At 44.4% G+C, this 23,007-nt stretch overlaps 1 protein-coding gene across 1 annotated transcript in view; it reads right to left on the bottom strand.

Moving 5' to 3' along the window:
* Positions 1-10,634, bottom strand: part of SLC35B4 (solute carrier family 35 member B4) — a 32,742-nt gene extending 22,108 nt beyond the window's left edge. The window contains exons 1-2 of the mRNA XM_007952911.2: positions 10,558-10,634; positions 1,084-1,197 (exon numbers count right to left, since the gene is read on the bottom strand). Of these exons, the coding sequence (XP_007951102.1) occupies positions 1,084-1,197; positions 10,558-10,634 (191 nt within the window). The remainder of the gene's footprint in view (positions 1-1,083; positions 1,198-10,557) is intronic.
* Between the last annotated feature and the right edge of the window lie 12,373 nt (positions 10,635-23,007).

The following is a 23,007-nucleotide window of genomic DNA, read 5'->3' as shown; positions in this document are numbered from 1 at the left end:
CTGTTTCTGCTCATTTTGAGTCATGCCACATCAGCCAGTGGAGGTCCCTAAAGCTTTACTTTATCCATATGGTTAAGGTTGTCTCCACTCTGAGAAGTCAGCTCCTTCCCAGTCAAATTCTGTGTGCCTTCTGACTTGATTGGCTTATCTTCTGCCACTATGTTGGACAACATTTCAGGGCTGCTCATAGTTTTCCAGTAATATATCAGACAGTGTTTCACTGCTATTCATAAGGTTTGCACTGGCCAATTCTTTGAGAAGTGGAAGGCCTCTTCCTTTTTCCAAGTCTGTCTAAGCTGTCTGAGCTCTGCGGAAATCTCTCCACCGTGGGTAACCCTGTTGGCATTATACAACACAGTGGCATAGCCTCCAGCCTCACAGCAACATGTAAGCCACCACAGGACAACAAACTGACAGGCAAGTTTATCTCCCTTAGTTGTTCCTAACCCCTGTGCACCTGCTTACCTTATGCCCCAGTCTTAATATAGAGCCGTAGCCAAGCAAAAAGCAGCCTCCAAGTTCCGGGCTTGCCTACCTCAGGCCCTGGCCTTAGGACAGAGCCACACCCAAGCGAAAAGCATCCTCCAAGCCCTGGGCCTGCCTACCTCAGGCCCCAGCCTTAATAGAGCCACCCCTAAGCAAAAAGCAGCCTCAAGACCCTGCCCATAATATAATACCTACATATGAGGAGCTCTGGTAGTGTAGTGCCTAAGGCACTTGCCTGCTGACCAGAAGGCTGGCAGTTCAAACCCACCAGCCACTCCTTGGAAGAAAGGTTGGACTATCTACTTCCATAGTGATACCACCTCGGAAACCCAAGGAGGGGTCACTGAGTTGAGTCCAACTCAATGGCAAATAACAACAACAACAACAACACCCACATGTACACACACACACAGAGTTGTGTCCATCAGAGTTAAGTGTTGTGGCAAGAACTTTATACTGTATTAATTCAGCAATGAATTATTCTCCTGACATTTCTGATTCAAATTTTCTTAAAGGATGCTCATGCTCCTTTCATACAGGTACCAGGAAAGTTCTTCTTCTAAAAAACAGAAGTTAGAAGACATCAGTGTGCCATACCTTATTGGGATAGCTGGCCGCTTCCTTCCCAAATCCGCTTCAAAGAGAAAGCCTTCCACAGCAATAAACAAAAACTGTGCAAATGTCACGATATTCCCACATCCTGGGTGCTCCCTGAATAGTGGATAGCAAAAAGGAAAAGGAAAACAAGGCACAAAATGAGATGTAGGGCCTGGATGAGACGTGTTGTATTGATACTTCTGAAATAATAGGGCACCGACCTCAATGCCCCTTGTCCTTGTCTGTCTGTCTAGCCTTCCACATCCCAAGGGTCACACACAGTCAGCACTGTACCCATAGAGAAAAGCGCTGCATGTCAAGCTTTCTCTGTGGCTCTTTTCTGAGTCTACCAGCCATGAGAAAGCTCCCTCTGACCTCCTCCTTCCCAGCACGACAGCACAACTCTTCTCGGAAGCTGTGGGGAATGAGCCTTCTTACTGAACTCCTTCCTTAACCAGGAGGGCTTCAGTCAAGGTCCTGCAATGTTTACACCTTTTCCCAACCCGGAATCAGGGACTGCTGTCCAAGGAAGAAATGTACCCAGTGTGGATGACAGGGGCCTTGCGGTAGACAGGGCCCCAAGGGGGCAACAATTGGTCCCTGCAGGTGGGGAGGAGGGAACTTATGCCTTCTATAAGTATAAAGCACAGCTACACATAAATAAAGGTGCTCTGGTGGCACAGTGCCTAAGGCATTTGACTGCTAGCCAGAAGGTTGGGAGTTCAAACCCATCAGCCACTCTGTGGAAGAAAGAATGGGCAATCTACTTCTGTAAAGATTTACCAACTCGGAAACCCAAAAGGGGTCGCTATGAGTTGGAATCGACTTGTTGGCAGCGAGTTTGGTTTGTTTTTTTTTGACACATAAATAGATAGACAGTATATCTGTGGAGCAGTGATTCAGAAAAAAAGTCCACAAAGACTCCTTGGGAGGAAATAAGGAAAACCAGATTGGGAAACTGCCCCAGCCTTCTACTGTCCACCACACTAAACAGAGTCCAACTACACAGGCAGTCCCTGCATTACAGATGCCCACCTCATGTGGCTAAGCACCAACCCCCGTAAAGTCAAACTAAAAATCTGAGGTGCATACAATGGTTCATAATAACAAGTGGATGCTACTTTGTGACATGCGTCAAAACATTGTTTTTACAATAAATGTATTATTATGTTAAAGATGTTTTAGTGTATCTGGAAGTGTTTATTTCATGTTTTTTATGCATATAAAGGTATACTATATACGAAGACAGGGAGCTCTGGTAGCGTAGTGCCTAAGGCATTAGACTGCTAACCAGCAGGCTGGCGGTTCAAACCCACCAGTCACTCTTTGGAAGGAAGGTTGGACAATCTACTTCCATAAAGATACAGCCTCGGAAACCCAAGGAGGGGTCGCTATGAGTCGGGTCCGACTTGACGACACATAACAACAACAACAATGTACTAAGACAAAGATCTGACTAACTGATGTCAGATACGAACCCTACCGAACTATTCCAACTTCATACAAATTCAACTTAAAGACAGACTTGGGAACAGAATTCATTTGTAAGCTGAGGACTGCCTGTAGGAGGCACTCAACAGGTGTTTGGGGAATTAAGGTGAACCTCTTTGGCACGCTGTGGAAGGGTTAGAGAATCTTCTACAGTGACTGCTAGAAACAAATTTATTTGCTAGAAAAATTCCTGCTGACATCTCTTTTGAGGCACTCTGAAAATCAGTTACTTGAAATGCTTATGCTTTTCTCGAACTGTCTGCCCAGTCACTGGAAGAAGCACAGAGTGAGGCCCTGCCTTCCTGAAGCTGCCCGGCCACCAGATTACCAACATTCGGCAGCTCGCCACCACAGCTCCCTTTCTGGTTTTTGGTTTTTCAGTCTATCGTTTCATCTTGATCAAGAACGTTTACTTGAAGCTAGTGGTTACAAGGATTCAGCTGCATTGTCAAATATTAACATATGTGTTACACATTAAGATACTGGCATTTACTAAAGCCTCCCTTCTGTGTTGGTGGTAGGAGTATTAAATAACAAGGCCAACGTACCCAAATTCTTGAATACACGTGTGATGTATGAACATGGACAATCCCAGACACGAGTCATTCTTGTGTAGGGCTCTGCTTGCCATCCTTAAGAGCACTGTTTCTACTCTTTTAGCACCTACTGCCCATGAAGGGAAGTAGCCCTGGTGGCACAGTGGTTAACTGCTTGGCTGCTAACTGAAAGGCTGGTGGTTCAAACCCACCAGCTTGTCCACAGGAGACAAAACCTGATAATCTAACCTATAAAGACTGTAGGCTTAGAAATCCTATGGGGCAGTTCTCCTTTGTCCTATTGTGTCTCTGAGTCCAATCTGACTCAGGGGCAACAGCTTCTTTTTATATATACTGGTACCGATCCTGTTTGCTGTATTAAGTAGGCTGTATCAGTGTTGTTGTTGTTATGTGCCGTCGAGTTGGACCCGACTCATAGCGACCCCTCCTTGGGTTTCCAAGGCAGTATATCAGTACGGAAGTAGATTGCCCCATCTTCCTTCCAAGGAGTGGCTGGTGGGTTTGAACTGCCAGCCTTCTGGTTAGCAGTCAAGTGCCTTAGCCACTATGCTACCAGAGTTCCCTAGGGTGTCCTAAATCTAACCAGCTGTGAACGGTAAGGAGCGGCACAGACACAGAGATAAGAAGCACCGACTTGGGGAAGGCAGGTGCCGTGGGAAGACCACCAAGGAACCACAGCAAAGAAGCACAGAGACAAGGCACCTCTGCAGGGCCAACAGACTGAGAGCCTGAGAGCCGGCACCCTGAATTTGGACTTCTGACATCCTCATTTGTGAGGAAATACATTTCTGTTTTTTAAAGCCTTGTGGTGTTTGTTACAGCAGCACTAAGAAACTAGCTCAAGCCAAGCCCACTGCCGCGGAGTCGGACCCGGCTCACAGCGACCCTCCTTGGGTTCCCGAGGCAGTATCTCTATGGAAGTAGATTGCCCAACCTTCCTTCCAAGGAGTGGCTGGTGGGTTTGAACCGCCAGCCTTCTGGTTAGCAGTCAAGTGCCTTAGGCACTACCTAATGTACGCACATGATTTATTATTATTATTGTGTAATCCACTTACACCGCTTTTTTAGGAACACACTGTTATACAGCTACCTACAAACCTACTTCTTGTAAAGCATACAGCTTGAATAATTCTTTTTAAAAATATTTCCCAGTAAAACCTTGGATGTTTCCCCCTAAATCTCTCATTTTCTTGAACTTTGGTCCTCAGAAACTATAATCATTCACTGCAAACTGCTTCTCTTCCTTTGAATTCCCTCTCTTCTTTTCAAAAAACACGTTATTGTTGTCAAGTGTACATGGCAAAGCACTTGCCATCTGAGCAGTTGTGAAGTGTGCAGCTCAGTGACACTGAGGCAGTCACTGTATTTTGCAGCCGTCCGCACTTCATTTCCAAATGCTACCCTACCCAGCCCCCCAAACAGTAACTCAGTGAAGCAGCAGCTCCCCTCGCAACCCACCGGTCACCGCTCCTGAACGCTGGTGCCTACGCGTCTCTCTGTTCCAGAAAGTTCACTTACGTGGCCTCATAGAGTATTTGTCCTTTTGTGTCTGAGTGACTTTACTCGGCATGACGTTTTCAAGGTTCCTCCATGCTGTAGCCTTGATCAAAACTGCATTTCTCTTTATGGTTAAATAATATTCCATCCTATGGACAGACCACACTTTGTTTATCCATTCATCTGCTGAGACTGAATTCTCTTTGACCAGAATTCAAAATTTTAATTTAAAAAAAATAAAAAAGATTTTGAATGGAAAGAGTTGATCAGATAGCGTATGCCCGCTGTGTTTCTTATTCTAGATTTAGGAAACTTCCTAACTTAATTCAACACCAGGCCTGTGGTTGAAAACTAAGACAGGAAAAAGAGTGTGTTCCACACGGTCTTCCTGATGTAAGGCACCCAACACCTGGCCTCGCTGGTTAACTGACGTGTGCTGTCTCCGGTTCCCCAGGAGTCTGTGTGCTCTTGAAGGTGGGGACCACGGCCCTTGCTCAGCACTGCCCGTCTGCGCTGTACACCAGGCCTCGCGTTTTACCACAGGAGCCAATCACTGGGTGAAAATCAGGAGGGAAATCCTACATTCGTTTTCCAACTTGGGGATAATGGTTAAAACCATTCTCCTCTCCCTGCCGGTCACTTGGTATTTCCATTTAGATGGAGTGTTCCATTGGTCAGTTATTAGGGCTTGCACTGGTTCTACAGAAGCCCATATAAAAATTGGTTCCTGCTCTATAAAGCCTTATGTGGGTTCCCCTGTAATATCCCAAGATCAAGTCATAAATTCCAAGAAAACCATATCTAGAAGGAACCTCGAAGACCACTGGTCCAACTATCTCTTGTTTTATCGATCTGTGGCATGAGAATTTAGAACTTGTCTAAGCAAAGTAGGAAAAGGCTGCTCTTCAGCCCCGTGTGCCATTCGTATCAACAAACGGACCTCTTCCCACCGTCTACCAAGCCCAGTGCTATGCGCCAAGGTCCAGATTAACAAGGAGGAATGATTTGTTTACAAATTATGCAAAGCATTCTAAATACTCTGGTAGCATAGTGCCTAAGGCACTTGACTGCTAACCAGAAGGCTGGCAGTTCAAACCCACCAGCCACTCCTCAGAAGGAAGGTTGGGCAATCTACTTCTGTAGTGATAACTGCCTTGGAAATCCAAGGAGGGGTCGTGATGAGTTGGGTCCGACTCAATGGCACATAACAACAACATAATGCTTTTAAAGGCGCTCTGGTAGCACAGTGTCTAAGGCATTTGACTGCTAACTAGAAGATTGGTAGTTCAAACCCATCAGCCGCCCTGCAGAAGGAAGACAGGGCAATCTACTTCCATAAAGATTTACTGCCTCAGAAACCCAGTGGGGGCCGCTATGAGTCAGAACTGACTCGATGGCAGTGAGATACTGCATTTAGGTCTCTGGGTGGTGCAAATGGTTAAATATTCAACTACTAACCAGGAGGTTAGTGGTTCAAATCTGTCCAGAGGTACCAAGGAGGAAAGGCCTAGATCTGCTTCCAAAAGGCCGCAGCCTTGCAAACTCTCCAGACTGCAGCGCTACTCTGCACACACGGGGCTGCCGTCAGTCAGAATGGACTCAAGGCAGCTGGTCTGGTGTAGCTGTGTCTCAGTTTTGTTTTTACATATAGCATACATTAAAGTTCGATTCATCCACAACTTTTTTCTGGACGATCTCATAAAGCGAGGTGTAACCGTATAGAACAAAAGTCATCAGGGAGAAGGGGAAGCGGCCATGACTGTGCTTTGGCTTCGCGCATGCATCTCACTGAATCCTTTCAAACCCTGGAAGCCGGGGAGAGTCATCACTCCCTTTTACAGTTTTGAGAACAAACTCAGGAAGACCAAGCAACTGAGTCAAAGACCCACAACTAGTAAAGAGAGGCTTGGGTTGCTAGCATATTCTGATGGCTTTTGCAAGATTTAACTGAAATTAATGGCGCTCTCATACAAATGTTGTTTGCGGTTGAGTCGGACCCGACTCATAGTGACCCCTCCTTGGGTTTCCGAGGTGGTAATCACTACGTAAGTAGACTGCCCAACAGTCCTTCTGAGGAGTGGCTGGTGAGTTTGAACCTCCAGCCTTCTGGTTAGCAGTCAGGTGCCTTAGGCATTATGCTATCAGAACTCCCTCTCACATTCTCTGATCTACGAGTCAAAATCGACTTGATGGCAATGAGTGAGTGAGCGAGTGATTCTCTGACCTGCATTTCCACCGCTGGCCTGATTAGATCTGTTTGATACTTTATAAATTAATTACCAGTTTCCAAAGTGATATTCCCTGGAGATGCCGTGTACTTACAGCTGAATGCCTTTTTTCCTCATTCTCACAGCCCTCACCACCTACTCCGAAGAACAACACATCTTTATTAGAACTCTCCGCAGACCAAAATCTAAAGCTCTGTAACAGCAAAAAGTAACCCCACCGAATGTCTATGAAATGGGGAGTGCATCCAAGAACATATATAGGGTTGGCAGACAATGGTCCTATAAGTTTATGTGAGTGATCAGAATTCCCAGGTGTATAGTAGAGCTGACAAAGGGCAAGGTTGTGGTCACTGCTTGGTCACAGCCAGCTACCCAGAGGGACCGAGTAGTTGAACCTGCGGGCTTGAGACCATAGTCGCAGGGGACATCAAGCTCAATTGGCATAACATACTATACAAAACATTGGTCCACCTCCTTTTTTGGCAAGTAGCGTCTGGGATCTTAAAAGCTGGCAAGCTGCCATGTAGATGCAACAATGGGTCTCTCCTCGTCCAGAGCAAAGAAGAATGAAGAAAACCAAAATTCATGGAAACAATTAGTCCTAGCAACTGGTACACCATCTGATCTGCAGCCTATACAACTATGAGACCAGAAGAACTAGATGGTGCCCGGCTACCACTGTCATCCACTTGGAAGGGGATCTATGTAGGAGATCCTTGATAGAGAGGGAAAACAATGTGGAACAAAACTCAAAATCATTTGGAGGATAAAAAAAAGGTGGGAACCAGGTTTGCTGGTCCGATAGAGCCTGGTGAAAGCACTGAGACTATGGCCCCTAGCTGCCCTTCAGGTCTGGAATTGAACCCACACCTGTGGTTTCCAGCCAAACAAAATACAGGCATATGATACACTCCTTGGAGAGAACAATCATGGGAGAAAGAAGGGCTGCTTATGCACAGGGGGACAGCTCAGGGGGCAGGAGTGTATGGAGGGATGGACACTGGGAAGAGGTAACTATGGGGAGGAAGTGGGAGGGGAGCTGTTGCATTGTGGTAAACTGTGGCCAATGACATGAGATAAAGTATATGTGAACTGCTGTATGGGAAAAAAAAAAAAAAGTAACCCCACCTAGTTTATCGTTAGTAAGCTGGTTGCTTCTGAATGATTCAATCAATGGTATCATGAAGATAAAAATACATTTCTAGTAGTCATCCTGTGAAGAATAGGGTGACTAAACTCTACAGGCTGCTCAAGTTCTGAAAGTAATAGGGAGGTTGAAAAGCAGTTGGACTAGCAGTTTAGACTTCTTGGAGTCTGTTGCTGGCTCTGCCACTTAGTAGTAAAATAGTCTTAAAAAGCCACGTAACTTCTTTGGGTGTCAGTTTCACTTTCAGTAAAACAGCAGTTATGATACTCGTCCTGTCTTCTGCACAGGGCTGTTCCGTCAATGGAGATACTGCATGGATTCAGAAATAAGGCACCAGACAATATTTCACAGCAGGAGAAGTGACTGGAAAACATCACCGAGCCAGGGAGTGACAAAGCCAAGGCTGTTAATTCCTCACTCTGAGCTTTCAGTCTGGCTCTTTCCTACTCCAGCTGTTGTCTGTCTGTAACAGCTTTTAACCAGACAACTCTGTACACTTGCATTCAACACTCTGCCTGCTCCCTCAAGAAAGCCAACCTAGTTACCCTTTGGGAAAGTGCCATAGCCATTCTCCATTGACAAAGTTACACCTGAAAATGCATGCTAAAGACCACAAGTGGTATCTCGGGCCATGAGGCCCAACCTTCTACATAAGAATCCTCTCTGGTAGCATAGTGCCTAAGGCACTTGACTGCTAACTAGAAGGCTGGCAGTTCAAACCCACAAGCCACTCCTCAGAAGGAAGATGGGGCAATCTACTTCCGTAGTGATAGTGCCTCGGAAACCCAAGGAGGGCTCGCTATGAGTCAGGTCTGACTCGACGGCACATAACAACAACCACCACTCATTGAGATGTATGTTAGGGCAGTGGACTCATATCCATCTCTGAAGCCAATAAACCAAAGGTGACAGGGTAGAAGTTTAATATAAATACAATTTTGTTTGCAGTACATACAAAAATTACACTGCCTTCTAAGTCAAAAAGCTTTGTGCAAGTCAACGATGTAGTGTCAGCAATGACGGAGAACAGAACTGGCATGGGAAAGGAAGGGAAGGGAGGGAGAGTAATTTGGAGAACGCTGGGTTCTACCCCTAGCTCCCTGCTGACCATGGGCCAGTCACTGAAAACCTCTCAAGGCTCCAATCCCCTCCAGCATGAAAGGGGGTAATGCCAGCAATGCTCTGGGTGTTCGTTCCCCTCTGGGATGCCGAGAAGCTGCTAGGCAGGACAGCCGGCAGTGCACCCAGGGGTGTCACTAGGGAGTGCACAGTGCAGACCACACCAGATGACACTGTCAGAGGGGGTGACACCAAAATGATTGGCTATAAAATTTTTGTGCAGAGTTTCAGCAGAAATTTATGATTTCTTATAAAAATATCACTGTCATTAGTTACAACACAAACATTTTTCATAAGCACAGTTTACATGTATCAATATACCTATAAGCAGTGTCAGATTACCCAATGAGCAAGGTAAGCAGGGGCTTACTTGTGCTTACTTACTAATCTGTAGTGAACATTTGACGTTTATCACCATATGAAAAACTTCATTACAGATTGGTAAGCACAAGTAAGGTCACACTTACTTTGCTTATTGGGTAATCTGCCTCTGCCTACAAGGCTAAAACTCCAAGCTGATTCACTTTTTGAGCTGAAGGCAGACCGGGCAACCTACTTCCATAAAGATTTACCATCTCGGAAACCCAAAGGGGGTCGCTCTGAGTCCAATGAGTTTGTTTTTTTCTGGGAGGAACGCTATTCGGAGTTGTTGTCATTACCCAATGACAACGACCCTCCCAATCACGTGGTTTTCTCTGCACTCTATAAGAACACGCGGTTGTCTTCCTCGATGCCAGTGTTTTATAGCGGCTGATCCTTTCAAATTTTCTGTGTTTTAGCTGCAATACTGTGGTAAATAGTATTTGTGAACCCATCTCAATAATTTTTTTGAGAATGAAGTAGTAATTGGGGGGGGGGACCCAAAACTCCAAACTCACTGCGATCGAGTCGGATCCCGACTCATAGCGACCCCTCCTTGGGTTTCCGAGATGGGATTACTACGGAAGTAGATTGCCCCATCTTCCTTCCAGGAGTGGCTGGTGGGTTTGAACTGCCAGCCTTCTGGTTAGCAGCCCAGTGCTTTAGTCACTATGCCACCAGAGCTCCCAATAAGGAGGAAAAATGAAAAAAAAAGACTTCCACTGTTACTAATGATGTTGTAATTCAATGTAGAATGATATAACAATTTTGTTAGAATTCACCCGCAGTAACCTAAAAAATACTACACTTGAGCAATTTGCAACTATATTTATCACATATTATTCTATGATTAAAATTGGTAATAAGCATTAGGAAGGATTCTTCATGGCCTCGTACCAAAGGAAGTCCATGGGGGTTTGGGTGTGTGTGTGTGTGTGTGGGGGGGTGTTACACCATGAATTATAGCACTGGGTGACATCAACTCTAGCGACGCCACTGGCTGCGCAGGGTTACGAAACACTACTCCGCAGGGTCGCAGGCTGCCCACCCCGCCCGTGGAGGACCGACCACTCACCGCACCAAGAGTTCCAGGAAGATCACATTGCTGCAGCAGCCTGCGAACACCAGGCCCACCGCGAAGGCCGGGCGCATGGCCAGGGCCGGGCAGCGAGCACGCCAGGGAAGCGATCGCCTAGACCGGGACCCCAAGAAGCCGGGCTGCTCCTACGGCTGAAGCACCAAGCATCGCCGATCACCTGGCGCGCTGCCCTCGGCGGGACCCGCGGCGGCCTCCTCTTCCCCCGCGGCCGGCACCGACACAGCCAGCGGCGGAGCTGTAGTTCCCAGTCAGCGCTTCCCCCATTCATCCGAGGGGGCGTCCGAGGTCGGGCCGGACTACACATTCCAGGATGCCACGCGCCTTGACGTCAGGATATGGCGTGGCCAGCTGCTGGCGGGCCGCCCCAGGGAAGAGGAGAGAGGGGCTAGGTACCCGTCATGTCTCGCGTCGACTGTGGCCGCAAGGCTTTCTGGGAAATGAAGTTCCAACACTGTCACTCTTTCTTAGAAGACGACCAAGGACTCAGAGGGACTGTCCGTCACTATCAAAACAAACTCAAAGCTAGTAGCATTGCAGCGACAGACTTTATGTGTTGAAAATGTTCTAGAATCTGAAGCAATTCTACTGAGTTGAGCGAAAGCAGACATTCCTCTGAAATTACTTCTTTACTGTTTGAAAAGAGTTTCTGGTGGTGCCGTGGCTAAAGTATTCATTTGGCTGCTAACCAAAAGATCGGCCATTGGAACCCACCAGCTGCTCCGTGGGAGAAAGCTGGGGCAGTCTGCTTCCGTAAAGATTTACTGCTGTGGAAACCATATGGGGATGTTCTACTCTGTCCTATAGGATCACTATGAAGTGGAATCAACCCGGTGGCAGGGGATTTTTTTTTTCCCTCTCTCTCTCTTTTTTTTCTTCATCTCTCAAAAAGAACATTGAACTTAGAAAGCAGTGGGCTGAATCTTGGCTTAGTGTCTTTTCAGCTCTACCTTAGGCAACTTCTCTGGGCTGCAATCTTATTATAGGAAAGAGGAGAAGAATAATGCCTAAAAGCCTAGTTGGTTGAGAGTTAACAGATAGGATCTGTGAAAGCCTACACAGTAAGCTTATTACTTTACATTGGCAAGGCACCGATTTAGTGCTGTTAGCAACTATTAGCAACTCTACAAAACAAAAACAAACTCACTGCCATCCAGCTGATTCTGACTCATAGTGACCCCCTTTGGGTTTTCCAGGCAGCAAATCTTTACAGAAGTAGATTGCCCCATCTTCTCTCAGAACAGCTGGTAGGTTTGACTGCTGCCAACCTTCTGGCTAGTAGTCAAGTGCCTCAGGCACTGCACCACCAGAGCTCTTTAGCAACTTTAAGGTAAGGATTTTCCTTACTTCATTGTTATATTTTTCCCGGCACTGTGTGGAACTATGGTTAAGAAATTCAACTGTTAACCAAAAGGTCGGTGGTTCAAATCCACCAGCCGTTCTGTGGGAGAAAGTTGAGGAAGTCTGCTTCTGTAAAGATTTACTGCTGTGGAAACCTTATGGTTCTGCTCTATCCTATAGGGTCGCTATGAATTGAAAATGACTCAGTGGCAGTGGGTTTGGATTTTTTTTTTTTTTGGTGCCTGGCACAAAGTATGTAAGTATGTATGTAGGTTTAGCAGCCCTATGCATAACAGAATGAAACACCGCCAGTTCCTTTGCCATCCTCATAAGTGTTGCTATGTTTGAGCCCATTGTTACAACCACTGTGTCACTCCATGTCATTTAGGGTTTTCCTCTTTTTCATTGATCAAGCATGAAGTCTTTCTCCATGGACTAGTCCCTCCTGAACCATATCCAAAGTATGTGAGACAAGGTCTCTGCCCTCCTTGCTTCTAAGGAGCATCCTGGCTGTAATTCTTCTAGCACAGATTTGTTCATTCTTCTGCAGTTTCATGATATAGGCAATATTCTTCACCAACACCATAATTCAAATGCTTCAATTCTTCTACAGTCTTCCTTACTCATTGTTGAGCTTTCATATACATATGAGGTGATTTAAAATACCATGACTTGGTTGCAGAGGACATCAAGCTTAATTGGCATAACATACTACACAAAAACATTGTTTTACAGCCGACTTTGGTGAGTAGTGACTGGGAGCTTAAAAGCTTGCAAGTGGCCATCTAGATGCAACGATGGGTCCTCTGCTCATCCAGAGCAAAGAAGAATGAAGAAAAACAAAGACACATGGAAACAATTAGTCCAAGGGACTGGTAGACCATGTGATCCTCAGCCTATTTGACTATAAGACAGGAAGAAGTAGATGGTGCCTGGTTACCACTGTCAGCCACTCAGAGAGGGATCAGTGCAGGAGATCCTGGATAGAGTGGGAGAACAATGTGGAACAAAACTCAAAATCATTTAAAAAAAAGAAGAAAAAAAAAGGACCAGGTTTGTTAGTCTGATAGAGCCTAGTGAGACCCCTGATACTATGGCCCCTAGCTACCCTTCAGGTCTGAAATTGAACTCATCTTGTGGCTTCCAGCTAAACAATAGATAGGCATATGGGGTGAACGTTTACATCAAATAGATATACTGCCTGATGACCCAGGACCAGCAGAAGGCGGATGCTTGCAAGGCAGCAGTAAGCCAGCCTGGGGCCAGTGGAAGGTGGGTGTTTGCATGTGTGGAGTGCCCCGGGAGCAGGCCAGGCAAGTGAGCAGGGCGCGGGAGACCAGGAAATGAGCAGAGCAGCTTGGGACAGCTAAGGGAGACAAACTTATCTGTCAGTTGTACTGTGGTGGCTGCAGTGTTGTTGTGAGGCTGGAGGCCATGCCACTAGTGTTTCAAATGCCAGCAGGGTTACCCATGGTGGACAGGTTTCAGCAGAGCTTCCAGACTAAGAAAGACTCGGAAGAAGGAAGAGGCCATCCACTTCTCAAAGAATTGGCCAGTGAAAACCTTATGAACAGCAGTGAAACACTGTCTGATATATGACTGGAAAACTTGATGAATAGCCCTGAAACATTGTCCAATATAGTGCTGAAAGATGAGCCCCTCAGGTCGGAAGGCACTCAAAATACTACTGGAGAAGAGCAGCTTCCTCAGAGTAGAGCCGACCTTAGTGATGTGAATAGAGTAAAGCTTTCGGGACCCCCATTTGTTAATGTGGCAGGACTCAGGAGGAGAAGACACAGCTGTAAGTATCCATTAATAATTGAAATGTACAAAGTATGAATTTAGAAAAATTGGATGTTGTCAAAAATGAAATGGAATGCATAAATATTGATATCCTAGGCATCAGGGAGCTGAAATGGACTGGTTTTGACCATTTGAGTCAGACGATCATATGATCTACTATGCTGGGAATGACAGATTGATGAAGAATGGCATGGCATTCATCATCACAAAGAATGTATCAAGATCTATCCTGAAGTACAATGCTATCAGTGATAGGATAATATCCATACGCATATGAGGAAGACCAGTTAATACTACAATTATTTAAATTTACACACCAACTCTGGTGGCATAGTGCCTAAGACATTTGACTGCTAATCAGAAGGCTGGCGTTTCAAACCCATCAGCCACTTCTTGGAAGGAAGGTTGGGCAATCTACTTCCGTAGTGATACTGCCTTTGAAACCCAAGGAGGGGTCACTATGAGTCGGATCCGACTCCATGACAGTGCTTGTGTTGTGTTGCATTACACACCAACCACCAAAGCCAAAGAGGAGGAAATTGAAGATTTTTACCAACTTCTGCAGTCTGAAATTGACCAAACTGGCAACAGGATGTGTTAATTATCACTGGAGATTGGAATGCAAAAGTTGGAAACAAAGAAGAATCACAAGTAAGTTGAGAAATATGGCCTTGGTGATAGAAATAACGCTGGAGATTGCATGATAGAATTTTGCAAGACCAATGACTTATTTATCACAAATACTTCTTTTCAACAACACAAGCAGCAACTATACATGTGGACTTTGCCAGATGGAGTACATAGGAATCACATTGACTATATCCGTGGCAAAAGGCAATGGAGAAGCTCAATATCTTCAGCCAAAACAAAACTAGGAGCTAATTGTGGAACAGACCATCAATGGTCATATGTAAGTTCAAATTGAAACTGAAGACGGTTAACAAAAAGTCCACAGGAGCTAAAATATGACCTTGATTATATCCCTCCTGAATTTAGAGACAATTTAAAGAATAGATTTGATGCATTGAACTCCAATGACCAAAAATCAGAGGAATTGTGGGATGACATCAAGAACGTGATCCACACACAAAAAAAAAAGGTCATTAAAAAGACAGGAAAGGCAGTTCTACAACCTACTTTGGTGAGTAGCAATTGGGATCTTAAAAGCTTTCAAGCAGTCACCTAAGATGCAGCTGATGGTCTCCTCTCGTCTGAATTAAAGAAGAGTGAAGAAAACCAAGGGAACTTGGAAACAATCAACCCTACGATATGATGGGCCTCAAGATCACCAGAACTAGTGGAGCCCAGCTACCAATGCCAACCACTCAAGAAGGGATCAAAACTGGAGATACTGGATAGAGTGGGAGAAAAATGTGGAACAAAATTGAAAAACACAAAAATGACCAGAATTACTGGTCAGGTGGAGTCTGGTAAGACTCCCAAGATTATAGCCCGGGGATACACTTCAGGCCTGGGATAAAACTCACTCCTAAGGGCTCGCTTTCAGCCCAACAGTAATAAGACTTACATGCAGAACACTCAGCCCAGGGCGATGCACCCATCTGCTCTACAGAGATACACCCCTTGGAACAATTGCCCATGGAGCATCAGAGGGGCAGCATTCACATGAAGGAAAAGCTGGACAGACAGGAGTGCAGGACTAAGAAGGGCACAGGGATGAGGGGGTCACTGGGAAGAGAGAGGAGGAGAGTAGGTTAGGGTTGGGGAAGGTAATCAGGAAGTGAAAAACAAATGTACATGAATCGTTGAATGTAAAACAAATTCTGCTCTGTAAATTTGCACCCAAAGCGCGCACGCACATGCACGCACATGCACACACAGACACACACACACACAAAAGATGGGAAAGGAAGAAAGGACCAAAATGGATTTCAGATGAGACTCTGAAACTTGCCCTTCAATAGAGAGTAGCTAAAGCAAATGGAAGAATCAACAAGATGAAAGAGCTGAACAGATTTCAAAGAGCAGCTTGAGAAGACAAAGTCAATTATTATAATGAAATGTGCAAAAACTTGGAGTTAGAAAAAGAAAAGGAAAGAATACACTCAGAATTTCTCAAGCTGAAAGAGCTGAGGAAAAAAAAAAAGCCTTAAATTGCAATATTGAAAGATTCCGTAGGCAATATGTTGAATGATTCAGGAAACATCAAAAGAAGATGGATGGAATACACAGAGTCAATATACCAAAAAGAATTGGTAGATGATCGTCCATTCCAGGAGGTGGTACATGATCAAGAACCAGTGGTGTTGAAGGAAGAAGTTGAGGCCACACTGAAGAAACTGGTGAAAAACAAGGCTCCAGGAATTGACGTGATACCCATTGAGATGTTTCAATCAATGGATGCCCCACTGGAAGTACTCACTTGGCTATCCCAAGAGATTTGGAAGACAGTTACCTGGCCACTGACTGGAAGAGATCCATATTTGTACCCATTCCTAAGAAAGGTGATCCCATAGAATATGGAAATTATCAAACATTATCAATGATATCACATGCAAGTAAAATCTTGCTGAAGATAACTGAAAAATGGTTGCAGCAGTATATTGACAGAAAACTTCCAGAAATGCAAGCTAGATTCAGAAAGGAATGGAGTGAGGGATATCACAGCCAATGTCAGATGGATCTTGGCTCAAAGCAAAGAATACCAGAAAGATGTTTACTTGTGTTTTATGGACTATACAAAGGCATTCGATTGTGTGGATCATAACAAATTATAGATAACATTGAGAAGAATGGGAATTCCAGAACATTCGATTGTACTCATGAGGAACCTGTACATAGATCAGGAGGCTGTGTTTCAAACAGCCTAAGGAGATACTGCATGGTATAAAATCAGGAAAGGAGTACATCAGGTTGTATCCTTTCACCATACTTATTCAATCTGTATGCTGAGCGAATAATCTGAGAATCTGGACTATATGAAAAAGAATGTGGCATCAGGGTTGAAGGAACTCTCATTAACAACCTATGATATGCAGATGACACAAATTTGCTTGCTGAAAGTGAGGATGATTTGAAGCACCTACTGATGAAGATTAAAGATTACAGTCTACATACTGAATTATAATATTACAATATTGATTACACCTCAATATAGAGAAAAAAATCCTCACAGCCAGACCAATAGCATCATGATAAATTGAGAAAAGATTGAAGTTGTCAAAGACTTCATATTGCTTGGTTTTATAATCAATGCCAATGGAAGCAGCAGTCAAGATCAAAAGATGTATTCCATTGGACAAATCTGTTGCAAAAGACCTCTTTCAAGTAATGTAGAGCAAAGCTGTCTCCTTGAAGCCTAAAAGATGCACCTAACACAAGCCATGGTATTTTCAATTGCCTCATATGCGTGTGAGTGCTGGACAGTGAATAAGGAAGACCAAAGAAGAGTTGATGATTTTGAGTGTGTTGGCAAAGAATGTCGGAAGTACCATGGGCTGTTAAAAGAACTAACAAATCTGTCCTGGAAGAAGTGCAGCCAGAATGCTCCTTGGAAGCAAGAATGGCCAGACATTGTCTCACCTACTTTGGTCATGTTGTCAGAAGGGACCATTCTCTGGAGAAGGATGTTATGTTTGGTAAAGTGGAGGGTCAGTGAAAAAGGAGAAGGCCCTCACCAAGATGGATTGATGTAGTAGCTGCAGCGATGGGCTCAGATACAGTAGGGATCATGAGGCTGGTGTAGGACCGAGTGGTGTTTCGTCCTGTTGTACATGAGGTTCTTATGAGGCAGAGACAACTCGACGGCACATAACAACAACAGATGCACTACCTGGAGCGATCAGTCATGGGAGAGCAGAAGGGCAGTGTCTGCACAGGGAGACAGCTCAGGGGACAGAAGTGCATGGGAGGGAAGGACACAGGGAGGAGGTAACTACGGGGAGGAAGTGGGAAGAGAGCTGTTACATTGTGGGGAATTGCAGTCAACATCATGAGACAAAATGTGTATGAACTGCTGTATGGAAAATGATTTTGCTCTGTAAACTTTCACCCAAATTACAATAAAAATTGAAAAAAAAACCCCATGACTTGGGTCAGATGCACCTTAGTCTTTGAGTGACTTATTTTATTCTTTGTTTTTTTTTTTAACTCTTTAAAGAGGTTATGCTATTTAATGCATTTAATACTAAGAGTGCTGCTTCTGTGGGTGTTGATTGTGGATACAAGTGAAATAAACATCTATCTTTTCTCCATTTATGAATATTGCTTATTGGCCCAGTTTTGAGGATTTCTGTTTTACACTGAGATGTAATCCACACTTATTTCATCAGTGAGTGTGTCAAGCCCTTTTCACTTTCAGCAAGCAAGGTTGTATCATTTTCCTAGCTCATGTTATTAATAAGTCTTCCTCCAGTCTTGATGTCACATTTGTTCTTAATACAGTCTAACTTCTCAGGCTATTTTCTCGGACAGATTGAATGTTATTGCTGTTTTTAGGTGCCATCAAGTCAGTTCTGACAAGGTCCCATCCTCACAACTGTGGCTATGCTTGAGCCCGTTGTTGCACCCACTGTGTCAATCCATCTCATTGGATTCAGATTGAGTAAGTATGGTGAAAGAACACAATCTCGATGAACATGTTTTCTGATTTCACAATACACTATACCCCCATGTTCTATTTGAATGACTGCCTTTTAGTCTATGTACAGGTTCCACATGAGCACCAAGTGTTCTGGAACTCACATTCTTCACGATGTTATCCATAATTTGTTGTGATCCAACACAGCTGAATGCCTTTGTGTGGTCAATAAAATGCAGGGCAACATCTTTCTGGTATTCTCTGCTTTCAGCCAACATCCATATGACATCAGCAAAGATATCCCTCATTCTACATCCTTTTCTGAATCAGGCTTGAATTTTTGGCAATTCCCTGTCCATGTACTGCTGCAACTGTTTTTTAATTACCTTCAGCAATTAAGTGAAAGGTCAGCAGTTTAAACCCACCAGCTGCTCTGCAGGAGAAAGATGTGGTAGACTGCTTTCTGCTTCCATAAATATTACAGCCTTGGAAACCCTGTGAAGCAGTTCTACTCTGTTCTGTAGGGTTGCTATGAGTCCAAATTGACTACATGACACATGACAAAGTTTTTTTTTTAAGGCATTCTATTGCCTAAGGCACTTGACTGCTAACCAGAAGGCTGGAGGTTCAAACTCACCAGCCACTCCTCAGAAGGAAGGTTGGGCAATCTACTTCCATGGAGATACTGCCTCGGAAACCCAAGGAGGGGTCATTATGAGTCAGGTCCAACTCGACAGCACATAACAAATTCCTACTTACCATCTTAAGGCAGTGTTTCTCAAATTTAAGGAGTCTTGTAAAAAACACAGGTTTCTAGACCCTCTACAGGGGATTCTGATTCAGTTGGTCTAAGATGGGACTCAGTAATCTGCACTTTTAACAACCACCCCAGAGGATTCTGATATGATCGCCAGGCCACAAATTGGGAAAAACCATTGTAAAGTGTGGTGTGGCTCTTGGGAGCCCTTGGCTGGTGCCAACAGTTCATGTGCTCAGCTGCTAACTGGAAGGTTGGTGGTTTGAGTCCACTCAGAGTCATCTTGGGTTAAAGGCCTGGTGACCTACTTTCAAAGCCATTAGAGGCCCTGTGAGCACAGTTCTACTCTGCACACACTGTTAACCATGAGTCAGAACTGACTCAAGTGCAACTAACAACAAACAGAGGATGAACTACTAAGTTAAGAGAACTCTCCAAATTATAGGAATAGTCACACAGGAGCATAAGAATGAGGTGGACTACCCAGGGAATGAGCACATTTGGAAGAGCCTTCTCCCCATGAGACTGATATTGAGAACTCATTGGAGAGGGTATGGGAGCTGCTGCATGGTGAGGTTAGCAAGCAGAAAACTACTAGATAGGGTGCTGATGAAACTTCCCAGTGCCTTCTGGGATGCTGGTGGAACTTGCTGGGCAGCTGGCTGGGGCTCTGGGGGACTTGCTGGATACCTATGGTGAAGATGCTGCTGAACTTACTGGGGGTGAGGGCCATAGGGTACCCTGCATGCTGGCTGAACGCTGCAGGCCCAAGAGGAGAGGAAAGCACACCAGAACACCAAGAAGCCACCTTCTCATGCAGTGTACCTGCAGCACCCTCCATAACACTCAACGTTATACCAACTGGCAGAGGAGAAATGTTCACAGGGTCCAGCTCCAGCACCACAGGCAGGGCACTGAAGAATGGATTTGGTTTGGAGCTGAGAGGCTATCAAGTAACAACAGAAACGCCCAGAGTACATTTTCAGGTTTACTTCTTTTTGGTTATTGTGGTGGAACTACATATGATAAAACAATTTCTACACATACAATTCAATGATTACATTCTTTAAGTCATGTAACCATTCTCACTATGCTTTTCCAAATCATTCCATCACTATTGATTTTTTTTAGGGATCATTTTAACCTTAATGTTTTATTTTTTAAAATCATAAACCCAAAATTATGGAGTTGTGGCATGGCTTCATCTCTGAGACCATTTTTCTTCTTCTTTCCTCTAAGTTCAAAATGCTAGCATCTCTGAATAAATGACATCTTAGACAGCAGCTGGGCTCCACGTGTTTAAACATCAGCAAAATCCTCTTACCTCGTGTGGAAGGACCTATCGCTTTGGGAACATTCATCACCTTCGTCCCACTGTTGTCAGCAGGAAAAGCTGTAAAGGTAGTTTTAAAAGCCATTTTTGCTTCAAGTTGCAGCCACTCAGATGTATGTTGAATTATTTATAATATCCACTTAGCCAAGTTGTTGACAAAAAATTACGTCCTGTGACTCCTGTGGGATACCGCTTGACAAGTATCCACCAGTTGACAATCTTGCAGAGATCTGTCACTTGATTTGTTCAAACCTGTTTCCATGTCTATCCTGTGAGGGTGATTTTCTCATCTCTATATCACATACATCTTGAACTGCTTGGAACCACGCACAGGAAACTTGTACTATAGGTACATGTCCTTGAGGTACGTTTATAAAGGAAAATTATTCATGTTGCTTGTTTCACAGGTCAAAACCAAACCAAACTCACTGCCATTGAGTAGGATCCAACTCATAGTGGCCCCTCCTTGGGTTTCTGAAGCAGTATCACTATAGAAGTAGATTGCCCAATCTTCCTTCTGAGGAGTGGCTGGTGGGTTTGAACCACCAGTCTCTGGTTAGCAGTCAAATGCCTTAGGCAGACTCAAGCAATGCCCCCAGAAGGTTGATAGAGTTATGAAATCTAACTTCTTCAAGGATGTCTATTCAAGACAGAGGACTATAGTTAAGAATTGAGCTAGGCAGGAAACTGTGTAGACTAGAATGTTAGTGCCACAAGGGCAAGGACTGTGTCTTATTAGGTGCAGTGTCCTCAACCTCCAGATGGCGTGAGGCTCACAGAGGAAACGCAGTAGGTGATCATGGAAAGGAAGGAAGGAAGGAGGGAGGAAGAGAGGGAAGGAAGGGAAAAAAGAGAAAGGAAGGAAGGGGAACCTTAAGAAAGCTTGTGCCTTAGTTGTTAGCTGTCATGAAGTTGGCCTTGGCAACAGAACGAAACTCGGCCTGGTCCTGTGCCATTCTGTGATTGGTTGTGGATTGGACTGTTGGAACGTTGTGATTTACAAGGTTTTCATTGGCTGTTTTTTTGTTTTTGTTTTTTTTTTAAAGTAGGTCACCAGGCCTTTCTTTCTAGCCCGTCTTGGTCTGGAAGTTCCACTGACACCTATTCAGCATCAGAGCATAGGCCTCTGCTGACAGAGGAGTGTTGGCTACGCATCAGGTGCCTTGGCTAGGAATAGAACCCAGGTCACTCACATGGATGGCAAGAGTTCTACCACTGAAACACCAATGTCTCCACTCCTTTTTTTTTTAAGGGATCCACACATACAAAACAGATGAGGGGTTGGAAGTGGGAGAGACTATGAAGTGAGAATCTGACACACATGGGGTCACCATGAGTTGGGGTTGGCTCCACACAACTGGTATTGGTATAAGCAAGTAGTTTAAAAAAAAAAAAAAAAAAAAAGACCAAAGAAAATACATTAGTGCTGTGTACAATACAAAGTATTATGAATATTACATACTGTCCTTCAGGCATTTCCTAAAAGCTACATCTTAACAGTAATTCTCATAGACCCAATATCACCAGGAAATAAATTGTTCCAACTAAGTGAAATTTTCCAGGCAATACATCCATTTGAGAAGTGGAATTTGTCTTGTTGAATTTATTTGGAATGGAAATCTCTGCTTTATCAAATATAATCCTCTGAACATAGACCACTGTTGTCTTGTATACTCAGCATCATGGTCTTTTTTTAAAACAACAACAACAATGAATAACTTTTATTGTCATTTAAGGAACTCTGGTAGCAGAATGGGTAAGGCATTTGGGTGCTAACCAGAAAGGCAGCAGTTCAAACCCACCAGCTGCCCTGTGGGAGGAAGATGAGGGGGGTTGCTGTAAGTAGAATGGACTCAATGGCAGCAGGTAGGTTGTGATTTGGGTGAAATTTTACAAAGCAGATTAATTTTACATTCAACAGTTCATTCATATTTTGCTTGTGACGCTGATTACAATCCCCACAATGTAACAGCTGTCTTCCCACTTCCTCCCTGTGATGACCCTGTCCCACCGTCCTTCTTGCTTATTCATTCCTGCCTCCCTGGCTTTCTCCTCATGTGAATGCTGCCCTTCTGATCTGCCATGGTTGATTGTTCTAAGGAGTACATCTCCCTCGTGTAGTTGTTCAACTCATAGACCTGTCTATTGTTTAGCCAAAAGTTAGCCACAGGAGTGAGTCCAATTCCAGGCCTAAAGGGTGACTAGGAACATAATCTTCGGGGTTTCACCAGTCCCTATCTGACACATAAGCTTGCTCTTTTTCATGTTTTGTTTTTTTTAATTTTGTTCCACACTTTTCTCCTATTCGATCCAAGATCTCCAGTTGTTAGCTCTACACTGCATATACCAAAACCCAAACCACTGCCATCAAGTCAATTCCTACTCATAGCAACCCCCTTTGGGTTTCCAGGCAGTAAATCTTTTTGGAAGTAGATGGCCCAGTCTTCCCTCCATGAAGTGGCTGGTGGGTTTGAACTACCAACCATCTGGTTAGCAGTCAAATGCCTTAGGCACTCTGCCACCAGAACCCCTATACTATATATGGATGTTTTTATTTGTTGTTGTTGTTGCTGTTGTTAGGTGCTATTGAGTCAGCTCTGACTCACAGCAACTCTGTGTACAACAGAACGAAACACTGCCCAGTCCTGTGCCAGC

This window comes from Orycteropus afer, unplaced genomic scaffold (genome assembly GCF_000298275.1).
Source record: "Orycteropus afer afer isolate SDZICR_OR568_19922 unplaced genomic scaffold, OryAfe1.0 scaffold00365, whole genome shotgun sequence".
Lineage (NCBI taxonomy): Eukaryota > Metazoa > Chordata > Mammalia > Tubulidentata > Orycteropodidae > Orycteropus > Orycteropus afer.
Note: the sequence above shows the minus strand (reverse complement) of the source record. Positions and strands in the feature narration are given on the sequence as shown.